Genomic DNA, 26,490 nt, shown 5'->3' with positions numbered 1-26,490 from the left:
AGCTCCAATTTCCCCCGTGAAGGCGAAGGAAAAACTGGCTTAACGTCGTAAACCGTGTGTGTGTGTGAGAGTGAGTGAGAGAGAGAGATAGAGAGAGTAAACCTCTGAAACCTGGAACAGGTTGCGTTTCGCGTAGCTGAGCTTATCTGGCGCCGGATCGCGTGTGCGGTTGCGAATAAAAAGGAAAAAAGGTGGGCGCAATTTTCCCGCACCACCCCCCCCCCCTCACCACCCTCCCCCTGGATGAGCACTTGCTGGTTTTATTTTTTGGGGTCACAGCATGAGCATTTGCCTGCCTGCCCGGTGGTTGGCGGGCAATTGTGGGGCAAATTTGCAACCGGTGTTGCTTTGCTGAGAACACCTCCTCAGAAAGAGCTGCAGAGCGCTTCGGGGTTTTATTTTCATACACAGGGAAAGGGGTAATCAGTAGACCTCGAGCGGGAGTAGATTAGAGCAGCGGCCGTTGTAGCTGTTTTGCCTAATTTCCATCGGCACACGTTCCGAGGAATGCGGCCACGCGCAGGGAGGTTTAGATTAAGGATTCGCATTTGAGCAGGCTAGTGAAGAAAAAAAGGCAACGGGTTTTCTAACCACCCTCTACCATCTGCTCTTCTCGCAGGTCCTCGCGAATGAGCAGCCCCGGCGAAAGATGAGCGTCACAAGCGCCCGGCAGCACGACTCGCCAGCAAACAACAGCAGCAGCAGCAGCAGTGTGACACAGCGCAAGCTACCGGACGGCAAGTAGGACCTTCGGGGAGGGAGCCATCATTCACGCGAAAAAAAACAAAATTCAAACCGAAACGTATTAAGAGACGTCCGACGAGGACTTCAGAAACGACGAGTTGCTTCGGTCGTTCGGCCATGCGGGCGACGATACGAAACAACCGAGGGCTTAGTCCCTTGGCAGGGGCCCTCAGCAGAAGGTACCTGCCGTGCGGTGGGTTGATCGCTGCCATGCTAATTTGCCACCACCTGTCGGTGGTGATCGCAACACCAAAGGACACCACGGATGGTTTGGGTTTGTCCACGGCCAAATCGAAACGATCCGCTCAACCGATCATGAACGAGCTAACGCCACGAGCCGCTGGCAAAGATCACCTTTCGTTCGATAGCGCCAGCAACAGTGTGCTCGAATCGACAGGACCTGCTTCAGCACGCCACGGTAAGGATCTGCTGGATGAGGAATCGTACCAACGCACGAAGGAACTCGCCATGAACATCTCCAACGTGCAGCGAGCGGTGTTGGCCTCCCAACAACTACAGCAGCAACAACACCGCCCACAACCTCAGGGTGGCCGGCAAAACCCAAACCCCGACATTCAGGACATCATCACCGGCATCGTGAAGCTGCTGAATGGAAACGTGAATGTGCACGCGAATCCACAACCCACGCGACGGCATTCAGCAACACGCATCAACAATCGGGGTCCTCCCAGGATATCCGAGGCGCAACCGTTGCCGAACGAGTACGAGGGTGAGCTGGGTGCGCCGACCTCTACGCGACCTCTACTGTTACAAGGTGATCAAGGTCAGCAACAGCAGCAGCAGCAGCAGCAGCAACACCCTGTGCGACCATTCCTCACTGGTGTGCCAATACCGGAACAAATCGTACCATCGATGCAGCAAACGTACCGACCCGGCTTTGTGTCTCAAAATCGACCACCTTGGCAGCGACCAAAACCACGGCCACCGATATCACCGAACAGGCGCCCGATTCCACCGTATAAACCGTACCCAACGAGCTTGGACTATCGACCGCCAGAGGGCGCCAATGTGGGACCGATTACGATCCCAACGAACGGTGGCGGTGGTGATGGTGGAGGGAATGCGATCGATAACGTTACGGAGAAGGTGATCGAAGATCCACCGTACGAAACACCGACCGGTGGGTTGGGAAGTTACGCTGGAACGACTCCTCAACAGCACCACCAGCAGCAGCAAGGAGTTACGGGTGAGATTGATCAGGAGACGACAACAACGGCGGGGAATGTTGAGTTGGAACAGCAACCGCAGCAGGTTGAGGGACATCCAACAAGCCCGACGGAGGTTCAGTACACGATCGAGTCAGCGACAAGTGCGGCAAGTGTTATGCCTCACGGTGGAAGTGAATCGTACGATCCGGAGGTCGTTCCCAGCGTTTACGAGATCAATTCGATCGAGTATCTGCCCTCGAGTGGAGTGTTGGAACCAACACCTACTAGTGAGATCGTCAGCACGTCCACCAGCAGCAGTAGTACAACATCCTTGGAACCATCGACAGATCGAGAAGAAACAGGCCAGTTCCACACGCACGCTCCGACACCGATCTTAACAACGACAACGACTACAACGAAGACGACGTCGATGGGCATTGTCCCGACAACGAGCTCCTCTGTGGAGGTGATAACCTCAACGAGTACGGGAGTTTCTTCAAGCAACGGTACTGCGAAACCCGGTGACTATCGCTTCCAACCCCGGCCGGGGCTTGTTCTTGATGATCCGGACTTTAAACCGGGTGGCAATGCTGGCGGTGGACCAGTTCGCACCCAGAACCTGCCGGCAAACTTTGGAAATCGACCGGAGATCTACACCGCTCCACCTCCATCGTCTGGACACGGAGGAGGTTCATTGCCACCGAATTACGGTGAGATCTTCGACGTGACACTTTCAGCCATCCAAGGTCCAGGATCGGGTGGCTCTGGGTCACAGCAGACGATCAAAATCAACCCGTATTACAACCGACCAGGACCGGCACCTGAGGCAAGCATCATCCTTTCTGCTTCTGGCACTGACGGGTTTGTGTCCATCGATGGAAAACGTTCGTACATCGACCTGTTTGGGACGGAAACGAAACAGCAACAGACAGCTCCGTCACCACAACCGACGCGAACGGTAACGCAAGCATCTCTGCCGGTTGTTCCCACCGATCGACCGCGACTTCCACCCAAAGTAGGTCCTGTAGCACCGGTTCTACAGCCAGGCATCGTGGGGACAGGATATGCCGTCCCAGAAACTGAATCTCCACCGGCTCTTGGAGGTTCCGGTCACAAACCAGCTGGAGGACGCGTTCCAGGTGGTGCATCACCAGCGGTACATCATAACCGACCGAAGTACCCGGGTGGAGGTGGTGGAGGATTACCACCACCGGTGCGTATCGACACCTGCATCGTGGGTGATGATTCGACGTGCGATCAGGCACAGAATGAGCGGTGTCGTACGGAGAATGGTGTGTCGAGTTGCCATTGTCGGCCGGGGTACGCGCGCCGGAAGCATCGGGAACCGTGCAGAAGGATCGTGTCGCTTATGCTGTCGATGAGGGTGGACAAGATTTATGAGAGGCGTATCCATTGGGATGGAGCGTTGGCGGATCGGACGAGCGATAAGTTCCAGCAGCTCAGCTATGAGGCTATTCGAGCGGTAAGTAAGATGGTGGGGAGAATTGGGAGGAGGATCTTCTCTCTAACATCGTCTACGTGGGATTGGACGAACGACCAGCTTTAGCTTTAGAAATCGTGTTAGATAGAACCCGTTAAGAGGTAGGCGATCGAATTCTGGATGGTCGTCTATATCTTCTGTCCTTTTGATCATCCCTTTCCGTCCCTACAGAGGGTTCCTTTTTGCCAAGAAGATCCTCTATAATACTCTCTAACTGTGCTGTACTCTTTTTCCCATTCCTAAAAGACTCTTCACTAGAAGTGGTTCATTTTTTTGTATCAGAAAAATAGACATTGATAGTTCTTTATATTCTTGTCACAATAATTCCCAACCTCGTCTAGAGGTGTGAGGTCTCTTTCTATCAGGATGGATTTCTATTAGTCCCTCAGATGTCTTGATTCTGTGATTCCGCTAGATAGAGCGGTTTTTTAAGGAGTATTTTTCTCACAGGACTGCCTCTTTTGCCTTCAATATCGCTACCCATTAGTAGAAGGCACTTCCCTAGATGTGAAAGGTTTCTGTCTAAAAAGACGATCGTCTTTAACATCTCTGACGTTTCATTAGAATTTGTACTACCCTCAAATAGGTTTCTCAGTACTATGCTTTCTTCCTCTAGAAAGTTCATCTCTATTTTCCACCCCTAGATGACTTCTTTTATTGTGAGAGATCTCTTTCAAAAAAGCCCAGCCTCTCTGAGATATTTAATTAACCGCCCAACCGTCTCTTATACATCTCCATAACTCATATTTATCTTTCTCCCACCTCCTAGATGGACTCCGCCATGTCAATGACCCCATTCTCTGACGAATTCCTAGAGGCTCGCATCAACGGTATCTACACCGTCAACCCGTCCTCGGGCTCAACCAGCCCATCCGGTCCCAGTGGAGCCGTCTTCGTCAACTACACCGTCAATTTGGACGAAAATGCGGAAACACTTCGACCAGCTCTACGTTCCGACATCCAGCGACACCTGCTTGGAGTGATCCACCGACGGAACAACAACATCGGCAACTCGGCCCTATACGTCGAGGCTCCAACGGGAGCCGTTTCGAGCGTTCAGGACGTCGATGAATGCACCTCGGACGAACTGAACGACTGTGACGAGGAAGCACACTGTACGAACCTTTTTGGGACGTTCCGGTGCGAGTGTAACGGTGGTTTTCGAGATCCTTGGGCGGATCAGCCTCAGCGAGCCGGTCGAGAGTGTCTATCCTGTCCGGAGTCGTACTGCACGAATCGGGGTACCTGTAGTTACGATAACGCCAACAATCGGCAGGTGTGCAGGTGCCTTGGCAGCTACTATGGCACGCAGTGTGAGATCGATGGTGAGGTGTTGGGGGTGGCGGTTGGGGCCTCGGTGGCCGCCGTCATCATCATCGTGCTCACGCTCATCTGTCTCGTCATGTGGAGGTAAGAGAGTGTTCTATGGGATCGAATTAAATGTCTATATGCTTCCGTGGCACCGATTTTCCTTGGGTTGTGAGTAAAAGTAGCTATATTGATGTCTCACCTCATCAAGGCTCACTTCAATCTCATCACAAGCTTTCCCCAACTGAACTCACAGCTCACTGTAGTGAGCATATATTTGAGAGCTAGTATCTGCATAGAGTATTCACAGTCGACTACATGAACCAGCGCCTGCTTACTGCTCTTTCTAAGGCCTTTCCTGACCTAATTGGTAAAAATTCAAAAGCTATCAAGCTCAGCATTTAACCTCTGAGAGATGGTGAACAGAGCTCACTATAGTGAGCACAAACTATGGGTCCATAGTAGGCGATGAGCTGGTGATCTTCTCTCATAAACGTGAGCTAAACTCAACTGCCCTTCTTTCAAAACACCTTTTTGAGCCATCATTGTTCGCATTTCAGCTCACGGTGTAGCACTTTAGAGGCTTTAAGTAACTATTCACATTATTTCCATCTCACCTATCACGAATCACGTGCCAGATTTTCACTCATTCAAACTCACAGCTCACCATTGTGAGCACACATGTACTATGCATGAGTGAGAGCGAATGTTGACTCACAAACGTGAGCTAGTAACTGTCACTAGAGTGAACTCACCACCGACAGCTACTCACACGCCCGAATCTGTGCTTCATTTCAGCCGGAAGTGGCAACGCGAGCACAAAAACGCCATGGGAAGCCCCGTGTTTGGGTACCTCGGAAATGGACAGGTGAAAACGCCCGTCATGGGCCAAGCACCGTACCAAGTGACACTCGAGGATCGTATGCGATGGGCGCAGATAGCGGACGTGATGGCCCAAGCGAACCATTACGCGGTAAGTCATCCACCACCAAGGAGCTCCATTTCCGGTTCCATTTCATCCTTTTCGAGCATACGATTCCTTTATCTCTCTCTCTCTGTTCCACGCTGCCAGGCTGAACCCGTCGCTGGACGCCCCTCGTCGGCCATGTTTGGTTATCCAAATCTCCAGACGATCGGAAGCATGAACACGCTTTCTCTCCACGGAACTTTACCCATGCACACCGGAACCCTACCGCCGGTTCCACTACCAAGGTAAGTGTCCTCTCCAGGACCTCTCAGAGGTGAAGTTGATCCTCGTCTCTTAACTAATGAGATTTCCCTGTGTTCCTCCCAAAAAAAAGGACTCTCGGGCTCAACCGGAACGGCATGCGAACGCTGGAAAACTCAAGCTCCAGCGAAGAGGAGGACCGTGCCGATCTTCTGGGGCGGAACTTTAACGTCCCGCGGCCTAAAAGTCGCAGTAACGCGAGCGTCACGGTAAGTGTCCTTTTGTGAACTCCGTTTGTAATGGTATAATAATTGCTCCCGTTGGGTTTCTTGCAGTCTGGCATCTACTACGACGTGGATTATGCACCGACGGGCGCGGAACAGCTGTACGGGGGTGGAAGCACGCTCGGGGGTACGATCGTGGGCGGTGGGTTGGTGGGGGGACCGGGCGCTGGTGGAACAACGAAATCGCAAAGCAGCATACCAATGAGCACCTACACGTCCTCCGGTCGGCCACTGCAGTCGACTTACTACAAATAGGAGCGCGTTTCTCAACGAAGGGACGACGTTTCGCTCTTCGCCAGCGTTTAAATCACACACAAACACACACACAGCAGCGGTAGGGGGAGCGTGTGGTTGTGATAACACGCGCGATTGATTTCTGGAGCACGCCAAGGAGCACGAGAAAGAGAAAGGTCCCCCAGGATTGGGAACAAAAAAAAAGGACATGTGGAAGGATTGTACGATCGAAGGGGCGCATTTGAATGAAAGCCTGTGTGTGAGTGAAAGAGAGAGAGTGAAAATATGTGTACATATCGCGAGAGGGATGCTGCAAGGATGTAGACAGCCACCCTCGATACTTCTGTTAGGCTGAGTTAGGTGTATAAGACGTTAAGGCAGGTTTATAGTTAGGATTCGGGAGTCGCAAGACAATTCGGGATTCGGGAGATCGAGACGATAGCGTGTGTGAGTGTATGTGTGTCTCGATGTGTGTCCCTAATCGTGTAGAAATGTGCGCTTTCCGAATGCAAAGAGTGAACGTACATGAGAATAAATAGTCTTGAGTTAGTGTACCTTACCTTGGTGTGTTTTTGACGTCGTGGCTTTACTTTTTTCTTGCTCGTTCGGCACTTCACTTTCACTTCCACCAGCACAAAACTCGAGAGATGGGCCAATAAAATGGCCTCTTTTTACTTGACTGATCACCGGTTAAAACCCTCCCCCTATGGTGATCGCCAACACTATCACTTTCCCCTTTAGAGCAAGCTAAAATGGCGGATTTTGGCGCTAGAACGAGATCGCATACACTATCAGATCGGCAACCACTTAACTGAACCATACAGAACTTTTTATAAAAACGAGACACTTTCATAGACGCTTTCTTTACGAAACTTAATTGCGTGGTCGCAAATCACCATTTTCTATCACTTTTCATCAAAATGAGACACTTTTCCAAACCTTTATCAAATTTAATTGCGTGATCACTAACACCATTTTTTATCACTTCTCTTACGCAAAACGAAAATGGTGGATTTTAGCGCCAGAATAAACTCGCATACACTATCAGATCGACACATCGCATGGCATTTTGAACAAAAAGAACCACACAGAACTTATTTTCAAAATGAGACACTTTCACGAGCTTTTCTACACCAAGCTTACTTAACAAACCTAATTAAAGCAGACAAAAAATGAGATAATTTACCAAAACTAATTGCGTGATCACTAACACCATTTTTTATCACTTCCCTTACGCGAAGCCAAAATGGTGGATTTAAGCGCCAGAACACACTCGCACACACTTTATCAGAGCTTATGCATATCACGCACTCTAGCGGTGACAACTACCTATCTGAACTTCTTCTCGAAATGCGACACTTTCTCAAACTTTCTTTGCCAACGCTAATTGATCACTAGAACCATTTTTTATCACTTCCTTTCGGCCAAGCCGTAATGGCGGATTTTGGCGAAAGAACGCGATTGGATTGATAAAACTTTTCACCTACACGCGCGATCTTCTCCATACTCAACGAGATTGCACTAAAAGCGAGTGAACAGACACTTCACGCATATTCACAACGACACAGCACGCAGCCTTAGAACGGTACTTCTACTACGCCACCGAATAAGACGCTCTTTATCACTTTGCTAGTAGATGGCTTTTGATTGCTGAATCGAAATAAATTTGATTGCTGAACTTTTCGGGCAAAATTGCGAGCTTCTGGCGCTTCTCTTTCACACACCCCTCCGAGAATGATATTTGGACGCAAAACGAGCGTCCACTTTTGATTCTCACCACACTAACGCACGCCCACGATAACGGTATTTCTACCACACTGGCCAAGCGGCTTCCTTTATCACCTATTGGCGCTAATTAATTGGCTTTCTTACTGATTTTCGATAACTGCACTACTAAATTTTAGAACATTATGACACTTAGTGCAATTTCACTCACTCAGCCCATTTTTTCACCCCCCAAGAAGCCCCATTTCGGCGCCAGAATGCCAACTCGCACACACTTTCGAACGGCTTCAAAATGGTTTCCCGATCATAGCTGTGACAAAGCCGACGATTGGACGCGATGAATTGGGCGCGAATTTTGTATTGAATTGCGGCATTTAAACTGCCGTTACTTTTCATTCAACGAATAAGCGGAATTTCACCGTACGCCGACTTCTGAACGGTGCGATTTCTGGAAGCTAGAACCTCGTTTTCAACCCAATTCGCCAAGGGCGCAAACCGCGAAAGAACACTGAATGAATCGCACGGCCCTTAAATGGACCTTTTCTTTCGAACAACTCACTAAGAACTGCGTTTTCTTTCTCCTCAATTTGGCGCCAAAAACAAAATGGCCCATTCTCAGACGCGTCCCCCCGCTGCAAAAAAAAACTGCGAACCGAACGAAAGTGAATGAACCGAGCGACTGACCACCGGCGTTAACCGAACGTCCGCCCAGGAGACCGCCGGTGATTCTCGTTCTCGCCGTGCTCACTTTCACTCTCGCTCTCACGCACCTGTGATATATCGTGTTCGATCGTGTAGGGCGACAGACGATGAGGGCAGATATATCTGCCAACAGCATGTGCAATTGTATGCGTTTGATTTTTACACCGAAAATTTCGAGGTCAATATTTTTTATTAGACTCTGTACAACAAAAGGATGCTCACAATCAGGCCATGTGTGTGCGCGCGCGCGTGCGTGTGTGCTTCATGATAATATTCTTTACCTTTTTTTTTCTTCAAATTACAAAATATGGCTTAGTGACTGTTAAAATGATAATGATAATTCGTAATATATTTAAATCAATGCATAAATAGATGGATCCCTGACCGTGATGTGTCTTCCTAACCTTCCCTTCTTCATACTCTCGCACACACACACACGCACGCACACGTGGGTGGTTCCAACCCGTGCATGTCACTTGAGAATGGAACACGAGCTTGTAGCCCGCTTATCAAGGGTGCTTCTTCTTACCCACTTATCAGCCTTGTGGGACAGGACCTTACACATCTTTGTCCTGGCTCCAAGGACCTCACCTTAGACGGGCCGTTACGATCACGATCCTCTGCGTAGTCAAGTACTACTAAAGGGGAAGAAATTAATAGAAAGAAACAAACGCACGCTCGACCAACACTAACTTACACCGAACGCTACACAAACTGGCCGGGCTGCCCAAGCGCAGCCGGTTAAAAAATCGCACCAACTAACACGATTGACGAACATTCGAAACGAAAATGTACATTCTACAATAAAATAAAAACCCACCTTCCCCCAATCTTCCCTGTAACGCGCGTAATACGTAGAAACGACACCCAGAAAAGAAAAACCGCCTCCTAACACGAATCTTCCCCTGCTTCATCCGGATCTTCCCCCGGGGTGTGCGCTTCCGGTGAATGGTCCACCCGACGCTGCACGCTGCTGCCGCCCCCCGCGGCATAGCATCATAACTTCCCGGCCGGTCCATCCGCGCTCGACACCTGGCTGTGATAGTGCAGTGCCTCCTGGTACGCCTTGTTGACGGCTTTCCGTTCCGTCGGTTTGCGCGATTCAATCAACTTGCTCTGATCCAGCTCCTTATCGACACCGAGCAGCTCCAGCTTACCCACGGGCAACCATTGCCACGTGCGCTTCACATCGAAGAACAGCACCAAAAAGACGGGCTCGTCGTAGTTCGAACGCAACGTCAACACATCCGCCGGTGGTGCCGGAAGCGGCACACCATTATGCATGAAACCCTTCGGAATGTGCGGATCAATGATTAACGCCGGGTACCACGGGTAACCGCGACATTTAGCCCACACCAGCTTCAGCGGTTCGAGGGCCGGCTTTTCCGGAAACGTTTCCACATCCTGCTCGCTGTTCGACGACATGTCCGTATCGCAGAACGATTGATCGTCGTCCACGCTGGTGCTGTGTGAGGAAAAAAGGGCATCCAAAAAATGAGCGGATGATTGGCGTCAATGCGCGTCGACCACAAACGAAACGTACCCAAATTCCGATTCCGTACCGCTACCACTGAACCCGCTGCAGCTGCTGCACGTGCTTCCGGTGAGGCTGAGATTGCTCTCGGAATCGCTGATCTCCCGGTCCTGCTGGCCACGGTACACGCGAAAGCTGTCCGGGATGGCTTCGAGCGATTTACGCTCCATCGGTTTACCGTCGAGAGCGGACGCGGATGTCGCCTCGAGGAACGATTCGATGCCCTTGCCACTTTTACCGATCCGTTTGCTACGGTTAATCTTTTTCGCCGTCTTCTGCAGCAGCTCCGTCGTGGTCATTGGCGTTGCACCGGACGATCCACCCGTTCCGGAACCACTACCACCGGTACCACCCGCGCTGCCGTCCTGCTTGAGAGGGGTGTCCGGTTTTTTCAACGCCGCTTGAGCTTTCCGCGTGAACAATACCGCCGTTCTGGTGGGGAGGGCGAAATGAGAACGTAAAATTAGAGGCTTTTGTGCGAACCGCAAATGCAGCAGCGACTCCATTACCTTCTATTTACACCGGACGGCGAAGGGCTGTTGTGGACCACTTTGAGTGGGCTTGCCTCCGGGGTCATTTGGTGATGTTTCTGGCTGAGTGACGCGAGGCTGCCGGATCCGAGCCCGCTCAACCCGCTGGTGGAAGGTTCCGCGTGTAAGGCATGGTGAGATTTCTTCGGTGAAAGCATCGATCCGGCGAGCGATGATGAAGGCGTACCACCGAGATGGCCAGCGTTTGGTCCCGCGGACAACAGATCTGAGCCTCTGCTATCGTTTAGCTGAAAGAGAGAAGGTTTTTGAGGTGCAATCTTGCTTGTTCTATTGAGCTAGCACATCCGCCAACAACTCACAGACACACGTACCATCGATCGTTCCGGATCCTTGCTGAGAGCACGCTTCACACGCGCGATCTCGTTGCGTATCTGCTTGATGCGTTTGGATCGCGTTAACGCGTGCCGAATGCCGTTCGCTTTGCTCAGCAACGTTTGCAGCTTCTCGATGTGATCCGCACTTGCCGATTGGCCCGTGATCTTCGTCAGCTCGCTCTCGATGTCCATCGCGAGGTTGTCCTCACCGGAACCGGCCGGCGTTTTGCTGGCCGAAGACGCAACCCTAGCAGGGACGGGTTCCAGGGCCGGTGGTTGCTGAAACAAACCCGACCGTTCGAGTTCTTTGCGTACGGTGCGAAACACGATCGCACCACCGTCGCGCATACGCACACCCGCCCGGTAGAACATCGTGTCCTTGTTGTTGTACGCCAGGCAGTTGCGAATCATGAGCGCAAAGTCCTGCTCCAGGTCCTCGATTCGCACGTACATGCCGCGTTTCAGCTTTTGCCGCATCGTGCCCAAATCCATCGGGTGTTTCACGATCTCGGTGTAGTCCGGGACCTCCTCCGTGTCGACCGGTTCGCGGAAGATCTCCTTGTCGTCCTTCACCTCTAGCTGATCGAGGATCCGGTGCAGCACGCTTTCGATCGGGTTCAGCTTCGCCATCACGAGCTGCTCCGTTGTTTTGATGAGGATGAGCTTGATTTTCTCGCGCTTTCGCACCAACTCGCACAGCAACCGCGATCGCTCGAGGTCCTGTCGGAGACACTGCCAGTACTTGAGCTGTTGGTACAGCTCTTGCGCGTCCGGTGAGCCATCCGTTCGATCCCGACTGCCCGGCATTCCCGTACCCTGCGCTTGTCCCTGCGATTGTAGCCTCCGTAACAGCGGCACCCCATTACGGTACTGCCGCTTGAGCGTCCAGTACGCGATCAGCCGCTGAATGAATTGTTGCTTTTTCGGAATGTTCACGAGGGAGGATATCTCCTCGATGCGGTTCTGCGGGATCGTCGGTATCAGGATGACCGGTGCGCTGGTACGCTTCAGTGCCAACAATTTCCGTGCCTTTTTCATCTTCTCCCGTGTGACCTCGCGCGCATCCGTCGGTGGTCCATCTTCCGGTGAGTGGCCCGGTGTCGTTTGAAGCGCATTCAGTGGCGTGTGTGCGTCACAGTACGCCGTCTTTTGCACCACGACCGGGTTGCTGTCCGTGCCCTTTACCGTGTCCATGCGCATACACAATCCAGCCTGTTGCGCACACGTGACGTGAAACGCCGCGTAGCAGTAGTTTTTGTTGCACTGAATGCACGCCCCATTGCTTTTCTGCTTGCAGATGTAACACGTCAACCGCCACCGTGCGGGAGGAATCGTCTCAATCGAATCGATGGGCTCAAGAAACACGGTATTCGCGAATCGCACCTCCGGAATCCACAACGCACACACGACGTGCGCCCACTGGTTGTGGTCGGTTTGCTTAAACGCACCACCGGTGTTGGGGCAAAGCACACAATCCACCGGTCGGCTGGGACTCTGCAAACACCGCCTGCACAGCCACTGGCCTTCCGGGATGTACGGCACACCGTAACAGTCCTGATGCACGGCCAAGTTGCACATGTCGCAGAACAGAATCACGTTCGTGTTCTGACACTCGCCGTCCATACAGATGCAACACACGGCATCATCATCCACGACGGCTCCATTCTGGCCGTTAGCTGCCGCCTGAAAAAAAGACTCCTTCTCCAGCCGGTCCATTAGCAGCTCGAGAGAATCCACCGGCACAGGGCCGACATTCTGCGCCGCTCGGCGCTCATTAATTATGCTCAGCCAGGTCGTGTCCTCTTCGTCCACGTCGTACTCTACCTCTCCGTCCAGCTCTTCGCTTGACTTCTCGATAAACCGGATGTAGGCGTTCGGGCGTGGTGGCGCATCACAGATTGCGTAGTCATCGATCTCCTTGAATTTGCCCTCTGGCAGCTGCACCTCAGGCTCCTCGGGTGCCGCGACAGTGAACGCCTCGAAGTCGGACACGCTCTTGCACTTGCTCTCGTAGTCCTCGAGGGACATCAGGGGCAGCATGTCCGTCACCGGAATCTTCACCGTCTTCCCGTTGCACTCGAGGCGCACTAGGTGCTCGGTCTCGAGGTACGTAATGCCCTCCTTCGGTGGGCTCGAGGCGATTTGGTTCTTCGGTGTCACGCCTACCTTCAACTTGCGGCCCTTCTGCTTAATGGGCGTCGAAACCGAGGCCATCATCGCCGGGGACGGATTGTCGTGATCGTAATTGTTCAGGTGGTACTGCAGCCCAATCACCGACTTGTACGTTTTGTCACACTTGGGGCATTTGAACGGACCACCATCTTTCTTCAACGTTTTGATGTAATCGTTCACTTCAAAGTCGATGCCCATGGCTCTTTCGAAGTGTGGCCGCCGCTGGTGCCTTGCACGGCTGCTCTTCGGCGTAAGCTGCTCCCACCCGATAACCGGCAGCCGAGTCTTCGTCACTCCTTTTGGTTGCTATTTTTCTTCACAGCGTAATGCAAATTACCTTTTCACCACACGAATATGCTGGCCCGCTTTCCCTTTCTTTTTTTTTTGCTGTGCGTGTTTTTGGAGCGCGTTTTTGTTTACAGCGCTCTACTTTGACAGTTTCGCAGCGCTAGCTGTCAAACGCCAGACGAATCAGGGCTACCAACGGTACACTTTGAATTGACCACAATTCGACTGGTAAAAAGCTCTAGGATTTAATTCACGGATTTTACGCACAATAGTGTGTTTAATACATTGAATATCTAGTATTGTACACATTTTTAATTTTTTTAAACATGCGTTCAACACCTTTAATACCTAAATAAATTCCAATTCCTACCAAGGTGTCTGCATTTGTACCGCGCCAGAAGCGAGCCTGTCACAATCAGCTGTTCCTGCACCGGCTACTGGACGCATTATTTGATTATTTACTTTCACGGGCTGTAAGTGCATCTCAAAAGTAACCTTGCTAAGAGTTTGCCCACATCATGCAACAAAACGATCAAGTGCAACAGACCAACGATGCGCAAAGGAATGCATTAGTAAGTACCTCATCGTTCACCGCAGCACAACGCTTGAAGACAGTTATTGGGAAATGTTGTGAAATTTTTCACACCTTTTCCAGAATTTTCAATTTTCCCCTGAAGAATTGCAAGTTCTGAGAGAATGCAATCGCGAGTCATTTTTTCAACGGTCGCTGCCATTGGGAACGGCTATGGGATTCGGAGCATGGTACGCAGTTCACAATAAGTATCTAAAGGTAAGTTGTTCACGTTACTGACGGCTTATACTGGATTCTGAAGATACTTCGACATCATCTGTCGTATAGCCTAGCGTTAGATTCGGTCCAACCCCTAAGATTCTGGTGGGTGTCACGCTCGGGTATTTTATCGGGAAGATAAGCTACCAAAGCAAATGTGCCGAAAAGATACTCCAGCTGCCCAACTCTCGATTGGCGGATTTAATGCGCCAACGTCGCCAAGGATCATCAGGAATGGCCGATAAATTGTAAGAATGCATACGCTCCTCGTTTGAATGGGTATATGGTCATTTACGTAAAATTCTTTGTTGCAGCCTTCCTGACCAAGGCTTCGGTGCATCCAGTATGTTAACTCCTTTTGAGACCACCGCTCCACGGGAACGGCAAGCCGATGAATCGTTCCTTAGCAATGGTTCGTTAAATTTATACTACGATGGTCCACAATATTCTGGCCTAGACGACAGCGGTCGTCCAACCATAGACTGTAAGTGAAGCAAAAAACTACTCACCTAGAAGCAAATTATTAACGTATAATTTCGGCTTTCCGCAGCTACGGCAACATTCGAAGAGGATCTTCAGCTACCGCTTGCTCCAAAATCGTCCAAAAGCTACGAGGAACTTCGGCGGCAAAATCGCGAAGAATACGTAAAACGCCAGCAACAACCATACCGGCCCGCGACCATCCTCGAGGACAGTCCACCAGTAAGACGTGAGTTAACCGAACGCCGGAACGTACCTTCTGAGGATCCATCCCCCGGTCCTGGTATACCAACGGTTAAGAACAAATACGGTGATGCTTGGTCGCAGTAAAACACTTCAATGCATTTCCTCGCGCTATAGCTTTTTGGTAGCCTAACAAACGTACCGTAGTAAACGTAGAGGCGTCTTAAATATACAAATAAATTGTTTTTCCTGAAATCGACCGGTGGTTAATTTATTGGCGTTCCGGAAGCTCAAAAATAAACATTAATAAAATGCAGCACCACCGGGTATTAGTAATGTGATGTGTCGAATATTTTTACGAAACCGCTCCACCCTGTTGAGTCGATCACTAGCCAGAAATCTGGGACACCTCGTACAAATAGGCACCGAGTAGTTTGGTCTGGATGTGCAAAAAAAAATCATTATACTCTCAACTTCACCCAACACAAACCATAGAGCGCTCTTTACTTACCCCCTCGATGTAATTGCGTACGTCGATCTTTTCGTTCTGCGAATGCGCACCATCGTCTGAGGCACCCATCGGCAACAGCAACACGTTCTTGCCCGTCGTCTGCTGCAGGGTCAACGTGACCGGAATGGAACCTCCCTCACGCGTCATATCCGGATCAACGTTGTACACGTGCTTGGTTGCCGTCCGGGCCGCCTGGTAGTGTGGATGATTCGGATCTTCCGTCCATGGTTTGCCACCGTGGGCCATGCGTACCTCGAAATGATTCGGTGAGCCTCGTTCGGCCCACTTTGCCTTCAGATATTCAGCCACGTAACGCTCAGTCAATTCAGGCGTCTGGTTCGGGACAATGCGGATCGAAAACTTGCCAATGACCTTTTTCGGGATGACCGTCTTCTGACCAGGTTCGTAGAACGCGCCTTCTACACCATGAATCGAAAGGCTTGGCTGACGCCAACGGTGCATAAGGATCTTCGTTTTGTCCTCCTTGTGCATCAGCTTGCGTGCACCCAGTTCCGCCCGGTAGCTTCCGACGTCGAAATGGATCGCATCGTAGATGGCCTGCTCGTTCGGAAGCATTGGTGCAACCTCCTGGTAGATTTTTGGAATCAGAATACGTCCCTCGCTGTCCGCCAGCGTACCGAGCAGGTATACCAGATCGTTCATCGCTTCGTACACGGTCCCGCCGAATACGCCACTGTGCAGGTCCTTATGGGCACAGCCCACCTCGACTTCAAAATAGCAAATGCCACGCAGGCCATACGTAATGCAGGGTTTATCCGTACCAAGCCAGTAGTTGTCGGAAATGCACACGTAATCCACGTCGGAGAGAAAATCCTTCTGCCGAGCGTACAACAGCTCGTCCAGTCCTTCGCTTCCGGACTCTTCCATGCCTTCGAAGACGAATTTCAGATTCACCGGTAGCGGCTCACCGATGGCCTGGAAGCCTTCAATCGCATGGAGCCATCCCAGAACCGGCCCTTTGTCATCGCTGGAACCGCGTCCAAACAGCTTCCCGTCCTTCTCGGTCAGCACGAACGGTTCTGTCGACCAACCGTCCTCCTTTATGGCCGGTTGCACATCGAGATGGCCGTACAAGCATACTGTCTTCTTCGCTGGGTCCTATTGAGCCGTGGCAATAAAAAACCGACCCAGTGATTAATCATCCATAGACAATTGATTGGTAAGGATACGAGATAAGATTCTTATTTCGCTGCCCAACGTGGTCGGGGGGGGTTTGAAGGGAATGTTAATCTATGTTGTAAAAAAAACAAGCACTCTATGAATCGATCAACTGTCCACGAGCCCTCCAGTTATTGTTCAGTTAACACCTCGCGGCTGTTCAACCGACACGAATATTGAGGTATGGACCACCGCTAGAGCAACGTATGCTATCATTTGTGGGTTTTCATCCATTTCCTCTATCGCTAACCGCAATTTTCGTCCTATTTTGACTGGCTTATCGCAATCGCGGACCGAAAAACAAACACTTGAGGATAATTCCGAACGCTCGCGCAACAGTAGAGAGTTACCACACCAGTTCCAGTTACCAGTTCGGGCGCATTTATGCACTACATATATGTTATCAATGGCTAGCTCTGGGAGGTGGCCCATTGAAACTCGACACTCGACGGCTGGCCCTTGCCCTTGCACTAGCATTAATTTTACAACCATGCATCGTTTTGCTGACGAAGAAGAAAGCAAAACGACCGTCGTGCTTCGCGTTACTGCCTCTTGGTTGCAGTCGCTGCAGTTGCCGACCAGGTGACGTCATTGCTACGTGATGCAGTTCTGAACTGTCCTATCAACGAGGGTGCATTTATATAGTAAACATTGCAGCCGAGCCCACCATTCAGAACGATGTTCTGTACCCCCCATCGGAAAGGGGTCAAAAAACAAAGGGGAGGTTGCTTCGTTAGTGATCAGTTCATTGACTTCACCCTCTGCACTTTACTACGCGAAAAATGGCGATCATCGAGATGCGACCGATCACTCTACCCACGTAGATGATGCGTCATGTTTTATCTACACACTTGCCACCCGCCAATGAAATTGAAAATGAACGATGAATGGTGGAGAGAATTAACAGATCAGATACTTACCGTCCCTAGCACCCCGAGGATGACCTTCGGAAGATCAAGTACACGACCGTCGGACAGCTTTTGTTTGCCAACATCCGCCAGCTCGACCGTTGCCCCGAGGGTGCGCAACCGCTCGGCAACCCAGTCCACCATGCGGAAGATTTCCGTGCGAGATTCCGGCCAAGCGGACACGGACTTGATTGCCACCGCTTCCCGCAGGGCGTCGATGTATTTGGCTTTATTGCCATCGATGTGGCTGCAAAACAAATCAATACCGTAAGTAGCGATGGTTTGGCTCTACAAATCCGGCTCGGGGTGCCAGAAAACCGCACATACCTGAAGAGTTTCCTCAGCACGGCGGGTAGCTCGGCAGAAGCCATTGCGAAGGGACGAAACAAAAGATTACTGATACGAAACGAAAATGGAGTCTGCCAGCGACGATGCGTACGCACAAACGGCCAGACGTGCTTTAAATTTTCGAACCCGAAGGCAGCACGCAAATGGGGTGTTGATAGTGTGAGAGCCGGCAGATATTATCGTTACACCGCGACGGCAGATCTGGCTTCGTTTACATCCATGCTCCAGTACTCAAAGCGGGTATATGCTGTTTCTTTCCTGCAAATTATACAACGGCAATGGGAACCCTGCGGTTTTTCGTAGATAATTAAATAAAGGGAGTTTCCTCATACAGGCAGTCTTAACAAACCATACAGCTTCTTCCTAAAAGAAGTAGTACAAATCAGATGATAAACACTTACCAAAGATGCGAAGAGAAATGGAAACTCTTCTCCACAGGGTGGTTCTGCTTCGTAGACGAGACACAGCTAATGCCGCCATAAATTAAGAGCATTTGTCTTTTGATAAGACATCCCCTCTATAGCACTTGTCCGGTGGAGTTCCCGTGATTATAATAAACTACACGAACCCGTGTTTTCTCCTGGAAACAATCGATGATTCACCGCAGCGGCTTAATTATTGAAGCTGTTTCGGAATACATTGAAATGAACACTACAGATAGAGACACACATCGTAGATTCTGCATAACGTGGCAATGAATGTTTCGTCGTTCAGGTCTGAGTTTATTTCCTTCCGTACTGATCTGGGTAATGTGTCACTCCGCTACGCAACTTTTCTGCTAAGAGAAACTAGCTTCCGTCCTTGTGGATGCTCGCTACTGGTTTTTTTTCACCATTAGTAAATATATTTCACAATATATAATTGCTAGCATCGCTTATGTCCGCATTGTCCAATTCGTCGTCAGGTCTTCCTTGTATGCTCCAGCCCATCTCTTATGTCTGCAATCGTTGCTGTGGTTGTTTTGCTGTTGTTTTAAACCAATTCTAACTGGTCCGTCCCTACGCATCTCCCTGCCCTACAACCGTGTTTCGTCGCTATTTAATTCCGTGTACACCACATACCATCGACTCCACCCTTTAACAACGTCCGTTTAGGTTCGTGCTTCAAATGCTTTGGAAATTCGGGATAAATGGATATAAGATATATGAATTTTGTATGTATATAGATATATTCTTTTCCTTCGCTAGCTTTGTGTTCATAGTTTACGCTTCGCTTTGTTTTATCCGTACCTTCTTTTGCACGACCTTTGGATACGTACTACACAAAAATAACGCGCAAAATTGATTTACTTAATATTCTCGTAAGCTCCGGATAATGGACCGGTGTTGATGGACTTTTGCTAATGCCGCACCTGCTTTTAGGTGATAATATGATGCCTCAAATTGAAGTAGTATTTGCAAAAATCGAAATAGTAACACTTAATAAATGACGGGGAATCGCGGATTTCCTCTTTTCCACCAATGGTATAATTCATTTTCAACTCGACTATCGACCAAATACTATGCGTTGTTTTATTTCTGCTGCAAATCCACCTTGCGGCAGGTGTCTGTCCATACTGTGCACACTCTTTCATCGTCTTTATGAGAAGGAAATTATAGCAACCGCTCTGAAACTTGAAACATTCACTAGTTTAAGGACGATCTCAAAAGAGCGGTTGTACCAAAGATCTGCTTTTTCATCATCAATTGCATTTTCACGCTATTCGTATTCTTCAACTGGTTGTAGTTTACGATTACTGTTGCTAGCGTTGCCAGCCTAAGTAAAATAATGTTAGCCTTTGCTGGATTGGTTTTGATTTTGTCTTTTGCTTATCTCAGTTGAATCTGATGTTTTCGGAGTCGCTAACACTAACACTCACACACACACGATCTTCTACTACACATCTTTTATAATGCATCTTCTCAGTGAACAAACTTTTGCGAGTGAGAAAACGTTCGGGACATCGTTTATGTAACTCCTTAACGTACAAATATACCTTAAAGATACTGTTTTGTTCCGCTGCCTTTACGAGGTTACCTTTGCATTGCAGGGAAACGTTTGCGGTCGATACGAGCAACGATTATTAGAGTTTGTTATTATTGTTACGGTATATTGTATAATGGTTGTTTGGTTCGGTGCATTTCGCAGCACAAAAGGAGAAGGGTTGGTGGAACGGTGCGCGAATGAACTCGTTATCACCATCCACCAACGTGCGATTGATTTCCCTCAAACCAACAGTTTTATTGATGGCGGCGACTATGCTGCGCTCACTTCATACCTAAAATGTTAAACAGAAAAAAATATTCTAAAATCCTTGCATCAGGCAACGCTTTATACATTTAAAAACAAAATTACGATAAAAACACATTGTCGTGCATTCAACTAATATAGTAACGAGCATTTAACTATCTACAGAAACGATTCACACACGCTAAATAGCTTCTATACGTCTTTACTTACATCACAACTACGAAAAAATGTCGAATTTCTTGTAAGGTTTCATAAAAGTGGTGTTCAATTGCAGAAAATCATATACAGACAATAGGTGATTCTACACTACAAGTACAGAACCATATGATGTGCATCGCGTTCCTGGGTGATTCAAAGATAACGGAAACGCAGAACACAACTTCAAAACTGTAGCAAATCTCCTAGGCAAAAATGAATACAATAATAAAACAATCCTTAGTATATAAAAACCATAATTCCAATACGCCTAATATTGAACAATAAACAAATAGCACGTGAAACAGTTCAAAACAACACATGACAACGAAAAAGTTGAGAAAATCGAAAAATAGAAGTGTAATGTGTTAAAAAATGCACATACAAAAACATGGTTCCACAAATAAAGGAATGTGTTCACTTTACATGCACATGCAATTTATACACATTTTTCTAAACAAAACAATTTTAATGGAGCGTTAAAAAAGAATGATTTACCATACTCTTATTGTATTAATGTTTATAGCAGAAGCTGGTATCGAGATATTCCAAAATGCGTTTTAGTGGCCTACATCCGACCGCGTTCAGCGTCGCACAGGAGCAGGAATGTAAACGAAAAACAAAACGTTAAAATCGACGAGCCTTTTTACAAAATCCTGTGTTCCAAAAATCCTTCCAACACGAGGTGCGACATAGATTAACCGCCATAATGAGGTAATAAGCGATATTTAATAGCGATATCAAGCCACACATATATGGACAACACTAATCGGCTCTGGGACATTTTGGGGGGGTTGCAACAAATTACGCTTGTCCGATGGATTCATTCCGTTTGGGCTGGGCTATGGCAAGGCAAGAATAATAAGCTCAAATTACCTGGCGTGTAGATGGGTTGGTTGCCCTTGTTTAGGCCTGTGCTCTCCGTTGCGGCCGCTGCTCCCGTGAACGGGTTCGTAGGGTTCGCCGATGGTGGTGGCATCGCGTAAACGGGCATTCCGGCTCCCTGCGCCTGGCCAGCTTGCGGTTGGGACGTCACTGGGCCACTGCTGCCTCCGTTATCCTCCAAATCAGCCAAATCCTCCTACAAAGAAACACGAATTGACGAAACGTACACGTGTGAGCAATGTTCCCAGCGATAAAGCACTCGTAGGGTTTCATTTCAAAGCTAGGAAGCGAATAGACTACGCATAGCACAACGTACGAAGCGAATTAGCCCTACCGGTAGAATTCGCAACCGGTTGTGGAGGTTCAATTCAAGCGGACCAACGTTGCAAGCTTGGGCAGACAAATACAATTTTCGAGAAAGACATTGTTATTTAATTGTTGCGCATTCGTGGGAGTTAAATTAACCTTTTAGAGAACTATCCCACGAACGGCGAGACAACACCCGGTTACACTCCACAAATCCAAAGGATCACGCCACCTGTAGAAAATACACATAATTTATCATCCCCCACCGCTACCCATGTAAGCTACTTCACATCCTTAAACATAGCCATTACGAAAACGAAAAATTAGTAACAAACACTCTAACGAAATAGAACGTAAAACTAAAACAAAACAACAAAAGACATCTACGTACGTAATCCAATACAGACCAAATTGAAGGTAGGAGAAAGAGAGAAGAGTCGACCCATATCAAACTCCAAACAAATTTCATTGACTCATGCCTGATTTCATCTTTTGAAACTGTTATGACACATTTTATTATGCTCGTCTACATTTCGTGTGAAGTGCTCACGGCAGTAAATGCCCGTGTTTTCGCCGAAATCAATTCGTCAGATGGAAAAAATACACAACCGTCATTCACATGATATCTTATTAAATTTTCTCCCTCCACTAAATCCCTGGCCAATATGTTAAGCTTTTTATACCAATAAATAACAACAGTATCTAAAGATAGCGCTTGGATTTTTATATATTATCGTTATACTGCTTTTCAGGGCCAGTTTCATTTACTGTGACTCTTTCCAAACGTCCATGAAAATAAATACATTTTTACGAAATGGTTTCCAACTAAATTTGGGGAGGAAAAGAAGAAAGAGAAAATCGAAACGTAAGTTATGGTGCACCTATGAATCGGCAAACAAAACGGTCGAATGATGAAGTATGAAATGCTGTGAAAAGGTTTAATTTAACGCAAAGGAAACCGTCTACGTGGAAGTAAAAGGGCAATGGTTGGAGAAAAAAAAATAAAAAGCTGGAGAAAACAGATTTCAATTTAAAGAAAATGGGATTGCAGCAAAGAAGGAAGGATCCTATGTTATTGGATTTGTAAAATACGGAAACTCGTGCAGCAGATATGAATGAAGATGGGTAAATGGTATACATAAAAACAAACAAAAAACCAATACATACTCTTCGCGTAGGCTGTTCTGTGACGGCCGTTCCTTCCCCTGCGTTGCTACTACTGGGACCATCTCTCTGATGAATGTAGAAAAAAAACACATGTAGAAAAAAAACAGGTGATAGACAGAATGTGAATACGGTAACGTGTGTGAAAAATGTCCTGCATGTGTAAGAACGAGTGCGCAGATGGAGCACGTAAGACAGAAGAACATAACATAACTAATCAGAACGTGCAGGCACATGATGACAAAACGAGACTCAGTCTGAGTTGTGCATGGTCTGATGGGAAATAATTAGCTCACTTATTGGAACATATGAGTGGCTAAATGAGAGACAGAATTAACTCATTAAGTACTGTAAGCCCAAAAAATGTCCCATAAATGGCTTCATGCATCGACCGATCGGCATACTTGATGAGTTGTATTTTGTTTACGATAAACAGCTAGAAATGTAGATAACGATCGTAGACGCAGCAAGGATATTAGAGAAAAAGAAATGCATGCATTCAGCGGTTCATTTGGGTTCAAGCTGATACGAAGTTTGAAGGTGTTGCTAGACAATTTCCTTAATGGAAAAGTTGTGAACCATGAGCGGATAAGTGCAGTGCAATATTGGCAAATAAATTTCAAACAATTTCGATACAAAATAAAAAAAAAGTTTGTGATAATGAGAACTTCAGCAAATGCATGAAATGATGAGAATATGATAAAACTAAATTAAGATTTAGCCGTAATTTTGAAAAACTAAACAAAAACACATCCAATCCTAGCTTTCCCACGGAAAATTTAAATCAAAAATCGCCAAAAATATCCCAATCCAACGCGCACCACACTTTTCCCGCCGATTTGATCCCGGATGATTTGAAGTGCATCGATACAAATTCAGCTTCTTCGGGTGCTTCATCAGCTGCTTCGGAACAAAGGGGCACAATGGGAGTAGTTAAGATTTCATTTAGATTATCAGTCGAAAAAAAAACAAAATGCAAGATGCCCAATTGATAGACTTGCGCAATGTACAACTAGCAGATGTGGAAACGACCCATTGATATACGCTAACTAGCAAGAACCTCTGCCATGCCATCACTCCTTGGCTAAGGAACCCCAGATGCTAAGTGGCTCTTTTTTTAGCTAAAGATGGCAAATGGCGGCATTTGCGAAGCTACATTGCATTTCAAGCCAGATACGAGTCTATGCTTTAGACCGTTGGATAACGTTTATTCAACTTACGTGTAGATGGTGATAATCGCCGGCGTTCTCTGGAGGTACCGGTTTGTATTTGCCAAAGCAGAAGTTGCAGCAACAGCAACAGCAGCAACAACAATAACACCCGGTGATAATACCACAAATCAAGAACAGTGCCTGCAAGAAGGGTACAAGGACAAATAAACAATTGTATCTCATGAACATAATGCTGTTAAGGAAGGTCCAAATTACCTTGCACGTAGGCGACGTCACGACGAAGTAAGCATTGACGTTCTCTTCGCCAAATTGTTCTGCAATGTACAGTCCCAGCGAGCCGTAGTTGTCGTAGATGTTCCTCTTCGTCAAATCACTCAAAATGGAATGAGCTCGGTTTACTTCTTTGAACTAAAACGAGAGGCCAAGAGGCACGCGAAAAATTAATCAATAAACTGGCGCCAAACCTTGGCAAAGGCTCGGTAACCCCTTTTCGAACCGTCGTCGAACCTTTTCTGCCGCATCTGGATTGTTGGGGTTCTTATCCGGATGATACTTCAGCGCGAGCTTTCGGTATGTTTTCTTGATCTCATCCGCCGTGGCCGTCTTTTGGATGCCTAACGTCTGATAAAGGGTATCCCCGGACGTACTGCAATGGGTAATGGGTATAAAAAATATTACTTCTTGCTTTCGAAATTATCAATCTTTTTTTTTTGTTTTTGAATATACACAACATATGGCTTTTTTTCAACATCAATATTAAGGCAAGACCGTGAGTTGGGTTTCCTTATCAGCTCTCAATTGATTAAAGAACCTTGGTCGGATGTAAAGCCTCCTCAAACGAATTACTTCATCAGTCGCATCACACAATCTTTAGGCATATAATCGAAAATGCTCCCAAACGAACCCAATTTTTACATTTTACCAGCCCCTAAAAATTGGATCTTTTAATCCTTTGTTAAGGCGAACACACGGTCCACTTCATCCTGCCTACTGTGATAAAAAAAAAAACGACCAAAGGACTCGTAGCTGGTGGCGAAGAAGCTCGAAAGAGTAACATCTCTTCGAGTGTGCAGCAAAGCGGGACAGCATCATTACACACATTTGTCAGATGGGCCTCCGCAGCTGCTCAGATCCTTCAAGTCGTGTTTCGTCCTTGCATGCATCCAGCAATATCCTTGGGCAATGACTTCACGTACCGATGGCCGATGGTTTTGAAGGGGCTACACTACTTCATGCATTCGTTTCGTGCTACAATTTCATTTCCTTCCATTGCCCACCAGCAGCAAAAAGCTGATCAAAGGATGTATACGAATAAATTAGCAACAATTACAAACAGGGGGCTCCATCTGGAACGGCGGGTCCAGTGCGTGCGGGCGAAAAAAAATCAATAACTCTCAGTATTTAATTTCGCGCCACGGGTATCGTTTTCACAGCGCCAAGTGGGCATATGTAAGAGAATGAAGTAGAGAAATTGGGGGAGGGGGTGCTGCATGTTCGCAGTAAAATAATAAAAACTTTCCGTGCATAGCTTTTCACATTCCGCTGCTACACGGTGTGTGTGTGTGCAAATGGAATAAATCAATCTACACAGCGGCGCCTGCTGATCCCTGGGCAGTAGCAAATCGAAGACAAAACCCACTCTGGACACTTACGATAATTTCCTTTTATCCATTGTGATAAGATTTCTTCAGCCCGCTGCAAAGATGCTCGCTGCCAGCTCTCTTGTCTGAAGTTTTCCTACGCCAACTGATTAGGTTTGCGAGTGGTGCAAAAGGAAGGTTGCCCCGTGTTTTGCAGGCCGCAAGCGATAGAAAATTTCAGCCGACGCGTTTCACTAGCTTTTCACTTCGTTTGCAGTAAGCATTGACTTAGATGATGCACACTTTTTCTTACCCCCGGGGACCTGCGGGCAGGGTAAGCTCGCGCGCGTGTCTATGCGTAAGGGAAGGTACCCTAAAATTGTATCCAACACCTGGATTGGCCACTAAACGACTAGACGAACGGGGGCCCCGCTGTTTGCCTGTTTGTTGCTTACAAATTACAATTTTACACAATTTTTTTTCTTCCACCGAGCCTTCCAAGCAAATTGACGAGCTTAACGTGACACAACTCTCGTTGAAGAACACTTTAGTTCACTACCATACGGGTTGCGGGATCACACACGCGTTGTCGCTTTTCGTCTACGTGAAATAATTCGTTCCGTATTGCGAGCGGGTAAAAGAATCTTAACGGCGCCTGTTCGCGTGTTTTTTTTTCTTCCTAGCTTTTGGAAGAGCTCAATAAAATTTGCAGCCCTAGCGCGCAGCCCGAAAAAACGATGGGTAAGGCGTATACCGCACGGGGTTTCGTTTGCGAGATGTGCCTTATCTTAGCTTATTTCACCTACCAAACTAGACATTGCGATGCGTGTGTAATCACGAGACGGCATAGTGAACATCGTTTATGA

General features: G+C 48.0%; 5 protein-coding genes across 6 annotated transcripts; 2 read left to right on the top strand and 3 right to left on the bottom strand.

The window, feature by feature from the left end:
* Nucleotides 1-1,038: 1,038 nt before the first annotated feature.
* LOC128725621 (uncharacterized) lies at nt 1,039-6,429 on the top strand. Its single transcript, XM_053819381.1, has 6 exons — nt 1,039-3,396; nt 4,184-4,824; nt 5,521-5,702; nt 5,787-5,934; nt 6,024-6,159; nt 6,226-6,429. Exons 1-6 carry the CDS (start codon nt 1,060-1,062, stop codon nt 6,427-6,429), a joined length of 3,648 nt encoding a protein of 1,215 aa, XP_053675356.1. The 5' UTR covers nt 1,039-1,059.
* A 3,402-nt stretch (nt 6,430-9,831) lies between these two features.
* Nucleotides 9,832-13,771, bottom strand: LOC128726241 (bromodomain-containing protein homolog). Its single transcript, XM_053820038.1, has 4 exons — nt 11,232-13,771; nt 10,879-11,147; nt 10,379-10,801; nt 9,832-10,294 (listed from the first exon to the last, which is right to left on the bottom strand). Exons 1-4 carry the CDS (start codon nt 13,602-13,604, stop codon nt 9,832-9,834), a joined length of 3,528 nt encoding a protein of 1,175 aa, XP_053676013.1. The 5' UTR covers nt 13,605-13,771.
* Nucleotides 13,772-14,212: 441 nt separating this feature from the next.
* LOC128727614 (OCIA domain-containing protein 1) lies at nt 14,213-15,401 on the top strand. The gene is made up of 5 exons (XM_053821543.1): nt 14,213-14,266; nt 14,350-14,484; nt 14,554-14,732; nt 14,799-14,968; nt 15,035-15,401. The coding sequence occupies exons 1-5, from the start codon at nt 14,213-14,215 to the stop codon at nt 15,292-15,294; spliced, it is 798 nt and encodes a 265-aa protein (XP_053677518.1). The 3' UTR covers nt 15,295-15,401.
* A 1-nt stretch (nt 15,402) lies between these two features.
* LOC128727613 (cytosolic non-specific dipeptidase) lies at nt 15,403-17,904 on the bottom strand. The gene is made up of 3 exons (XM_053821542.1): nt 17,758-17,904; nt 15,659-16,777; nt 15,403-15,586 (listed from the first exon to the last, which is right to left on the bottom strand). The coding sequence occupies exons 1-3, from the start codon at nt 17,887-17,889 to the stop codon at nt 15,536-15,538; spliced, it is 1,302 nt and encodes a 433-aa protein (XP_053677517.1). The 5' UTR covers nt 17,890-17,904; the 3' UTR covers nt 15,403-15,535.
* An 868-nt stretch (nt 17,905-18,772) lies between these two features.
* LOC128726970 (dnaJ homolog subfamily C member 5 homolog) lies at nt 18,773-26,210 on the bottom strand. Of its 2 annotated transcripts, none has more exons than XR_008410831.1 (7): nt 25,697-26,210; nt 24,552-24,690; nt 24,300-24,452; nt 24,093-24,224; nt 21,394-21,598; nt 20,533-20,723; nt 18,773-20,350 (listed from the first exon to the last, which is right to left on the bottom strand). XR_008410831.1 is itself a non-coding variant. In XM_053820820.1 (7 exons), the coding sequence occupies exons 1-7, from the start codon at nt 25,714-25,716 to the stop codon at nt 20,340-20,342; spliced, it is 726 nt and encodes a 241-aa protein (XP_053676795.1). In that variant the 5' UTR covers nt 25,717-26,210; the 3' UTR covers nt 18,773-20,339. The 2 variants fall into 2 exon arrangements, 1 of the variants encoding a protein (XP_053676795.1); XM_053820820.1 differs by lacking the exon at nt 20,533-20,723 and adding an exon at nt 22,876-22,941.
* Nucleotides 26,211-26,490: the final 280 nt, after the last annotated feature.

The sequence above is a fragment of the Anopheles nili genome, chromosome 3 (genome assembly GCF_943737925.1).
Source record: "Anopheles nili chromosome 3, idAnoNiliSN_F5_01, whole genome shotgun sequence".
NCBI lineage: Eukaryota > Metazoa > Arthropoda > Insecta > Diptera > Culicidae > Anopheles > Anopheles nili.
Note: the sequence above shows the minus strand (reverse complement) of the source record. Positions and strands in the feature narration are given on the sequence as shown.

What these genes read in the sequence shown, in the direction of transcription:
- LOC128725621 (XM_053819381.1), top strand. Translation starts at nt 1,060, where the DNA reads ATGAACGAGCTAACGCCACGAGCCGCTGGCAAAGATCACCTTTCGTTC. An exon ending in GAACCATTACGCGGTAAGTC is followed by an intron (nt 5,703 to 5,786) that starts ATCCACCACCAA and finishes TCTCTGTTCCAC; the next exon opens with GCTGCCAGGCTGAACCCGTC. An exon ending in CCGCCGGTTCCACTACCAAG is followed by an intron (nt 5,935 to 6,023) that starts GTAAGTGTCCTC and finishes CCCAAAAAAAAG; the next exon opens with GACTCTCGGGCTCAACCGGA.
- LOC128726241 (XM_053820038.1), bottom strand. Translation starts at nt 13,604, where the DNA reads ATGGGCATCGACTTTGAAGTGAACGATTACATCAAAACGTTGAAGAAA. An exon ending in AGGATCCGGAACGATCGATG is followed by an intron (nt 11,148 to 11,231) that starts GTACGTGTGTCT and finishes TCTCTCTTTCAG; the next exon opens with CTAAACGATAGCAGAGGCTC. An exon ending in CCGTCCGGTGTAAATAGAAG is followed by an intron (nt 10,802 to 10,878) that starts GTAATGGAGTCG and finishes CCTCCCCACCAG; the next exon opens with AACGGCGGTATTGTTCACGC.
- LOC128726970 (XM_053820820.1), bottom strand. Translation starts at nt 25,716, where the DNA reads ATGGATAAAAGGAAATTATC. An exon ending in ATGGATAAAAGGAAATTATC is followed by an intron (nt 24,691 to 25,696) that starts GTAAGTGTCCAG and finishes TACCCATTGCAG; the next exon opens with TACGTCCGGGGATACCCTTT. An exon ending in TGACGTCGCCTACGTGCAAG is followed by an intron (nt 24,225 to 24,299) that starts GTAATTTGGACC and finishes CCCTTCTTGCAG; the next exon opens with GCACTGTTCTTGATTTGTGG.
- LOC128727614 (XM_053821543.1), top strand. Translation starts at nt 14,213, where the DNA reads ATGCAACAAAACGATCAAGTGCAACAGACCAACGATGCGCAAAGGAAT. An exon ending in ATGCGCAAAGGAATGCATTA is followed by an intron (nt 14,267 to 14,349) that starts GTAAGTACCTCA and finishes CACCTTTTCCAG; the next exon opens with AATTTTCAATTTTCCCCTGA. An exon ending in CGGTCGTCCAACCATAGACT is followed by an intron (nt 14,969 to 15,034) that starts GTAAGTGAAGCA and finishes GGCTTTCCGCAG; the next exon opens with CTACGGCAACATTCGAAGAG.
- LOC128727613 (XM_053821542.1), bottom strand. Translation starts at nt 17,889, where the DNA reads ATGGTGGACTGGGTTGCCGAGCGGTTGCGCACCCTCGGGGCAACGGTC. An exon ending in TCCTCGGGGTGCTAGGGACG is followed by an intron (nt 16,778 to 17,757) that starts GTAAGTATCTGA and finishes ACGGCTCAATAG; the next exon opens with GACCCAGCGAAGAAGACAGT. An exon ending in TACGCAATTACATCGAGGGG is followed by an intron (nt 15,587 to 15,658) that starts GTAAGTAAAGAG and finishes TTGCACATCCAG; the next exon opens with ACCAAACTACTCGGTGCCTA.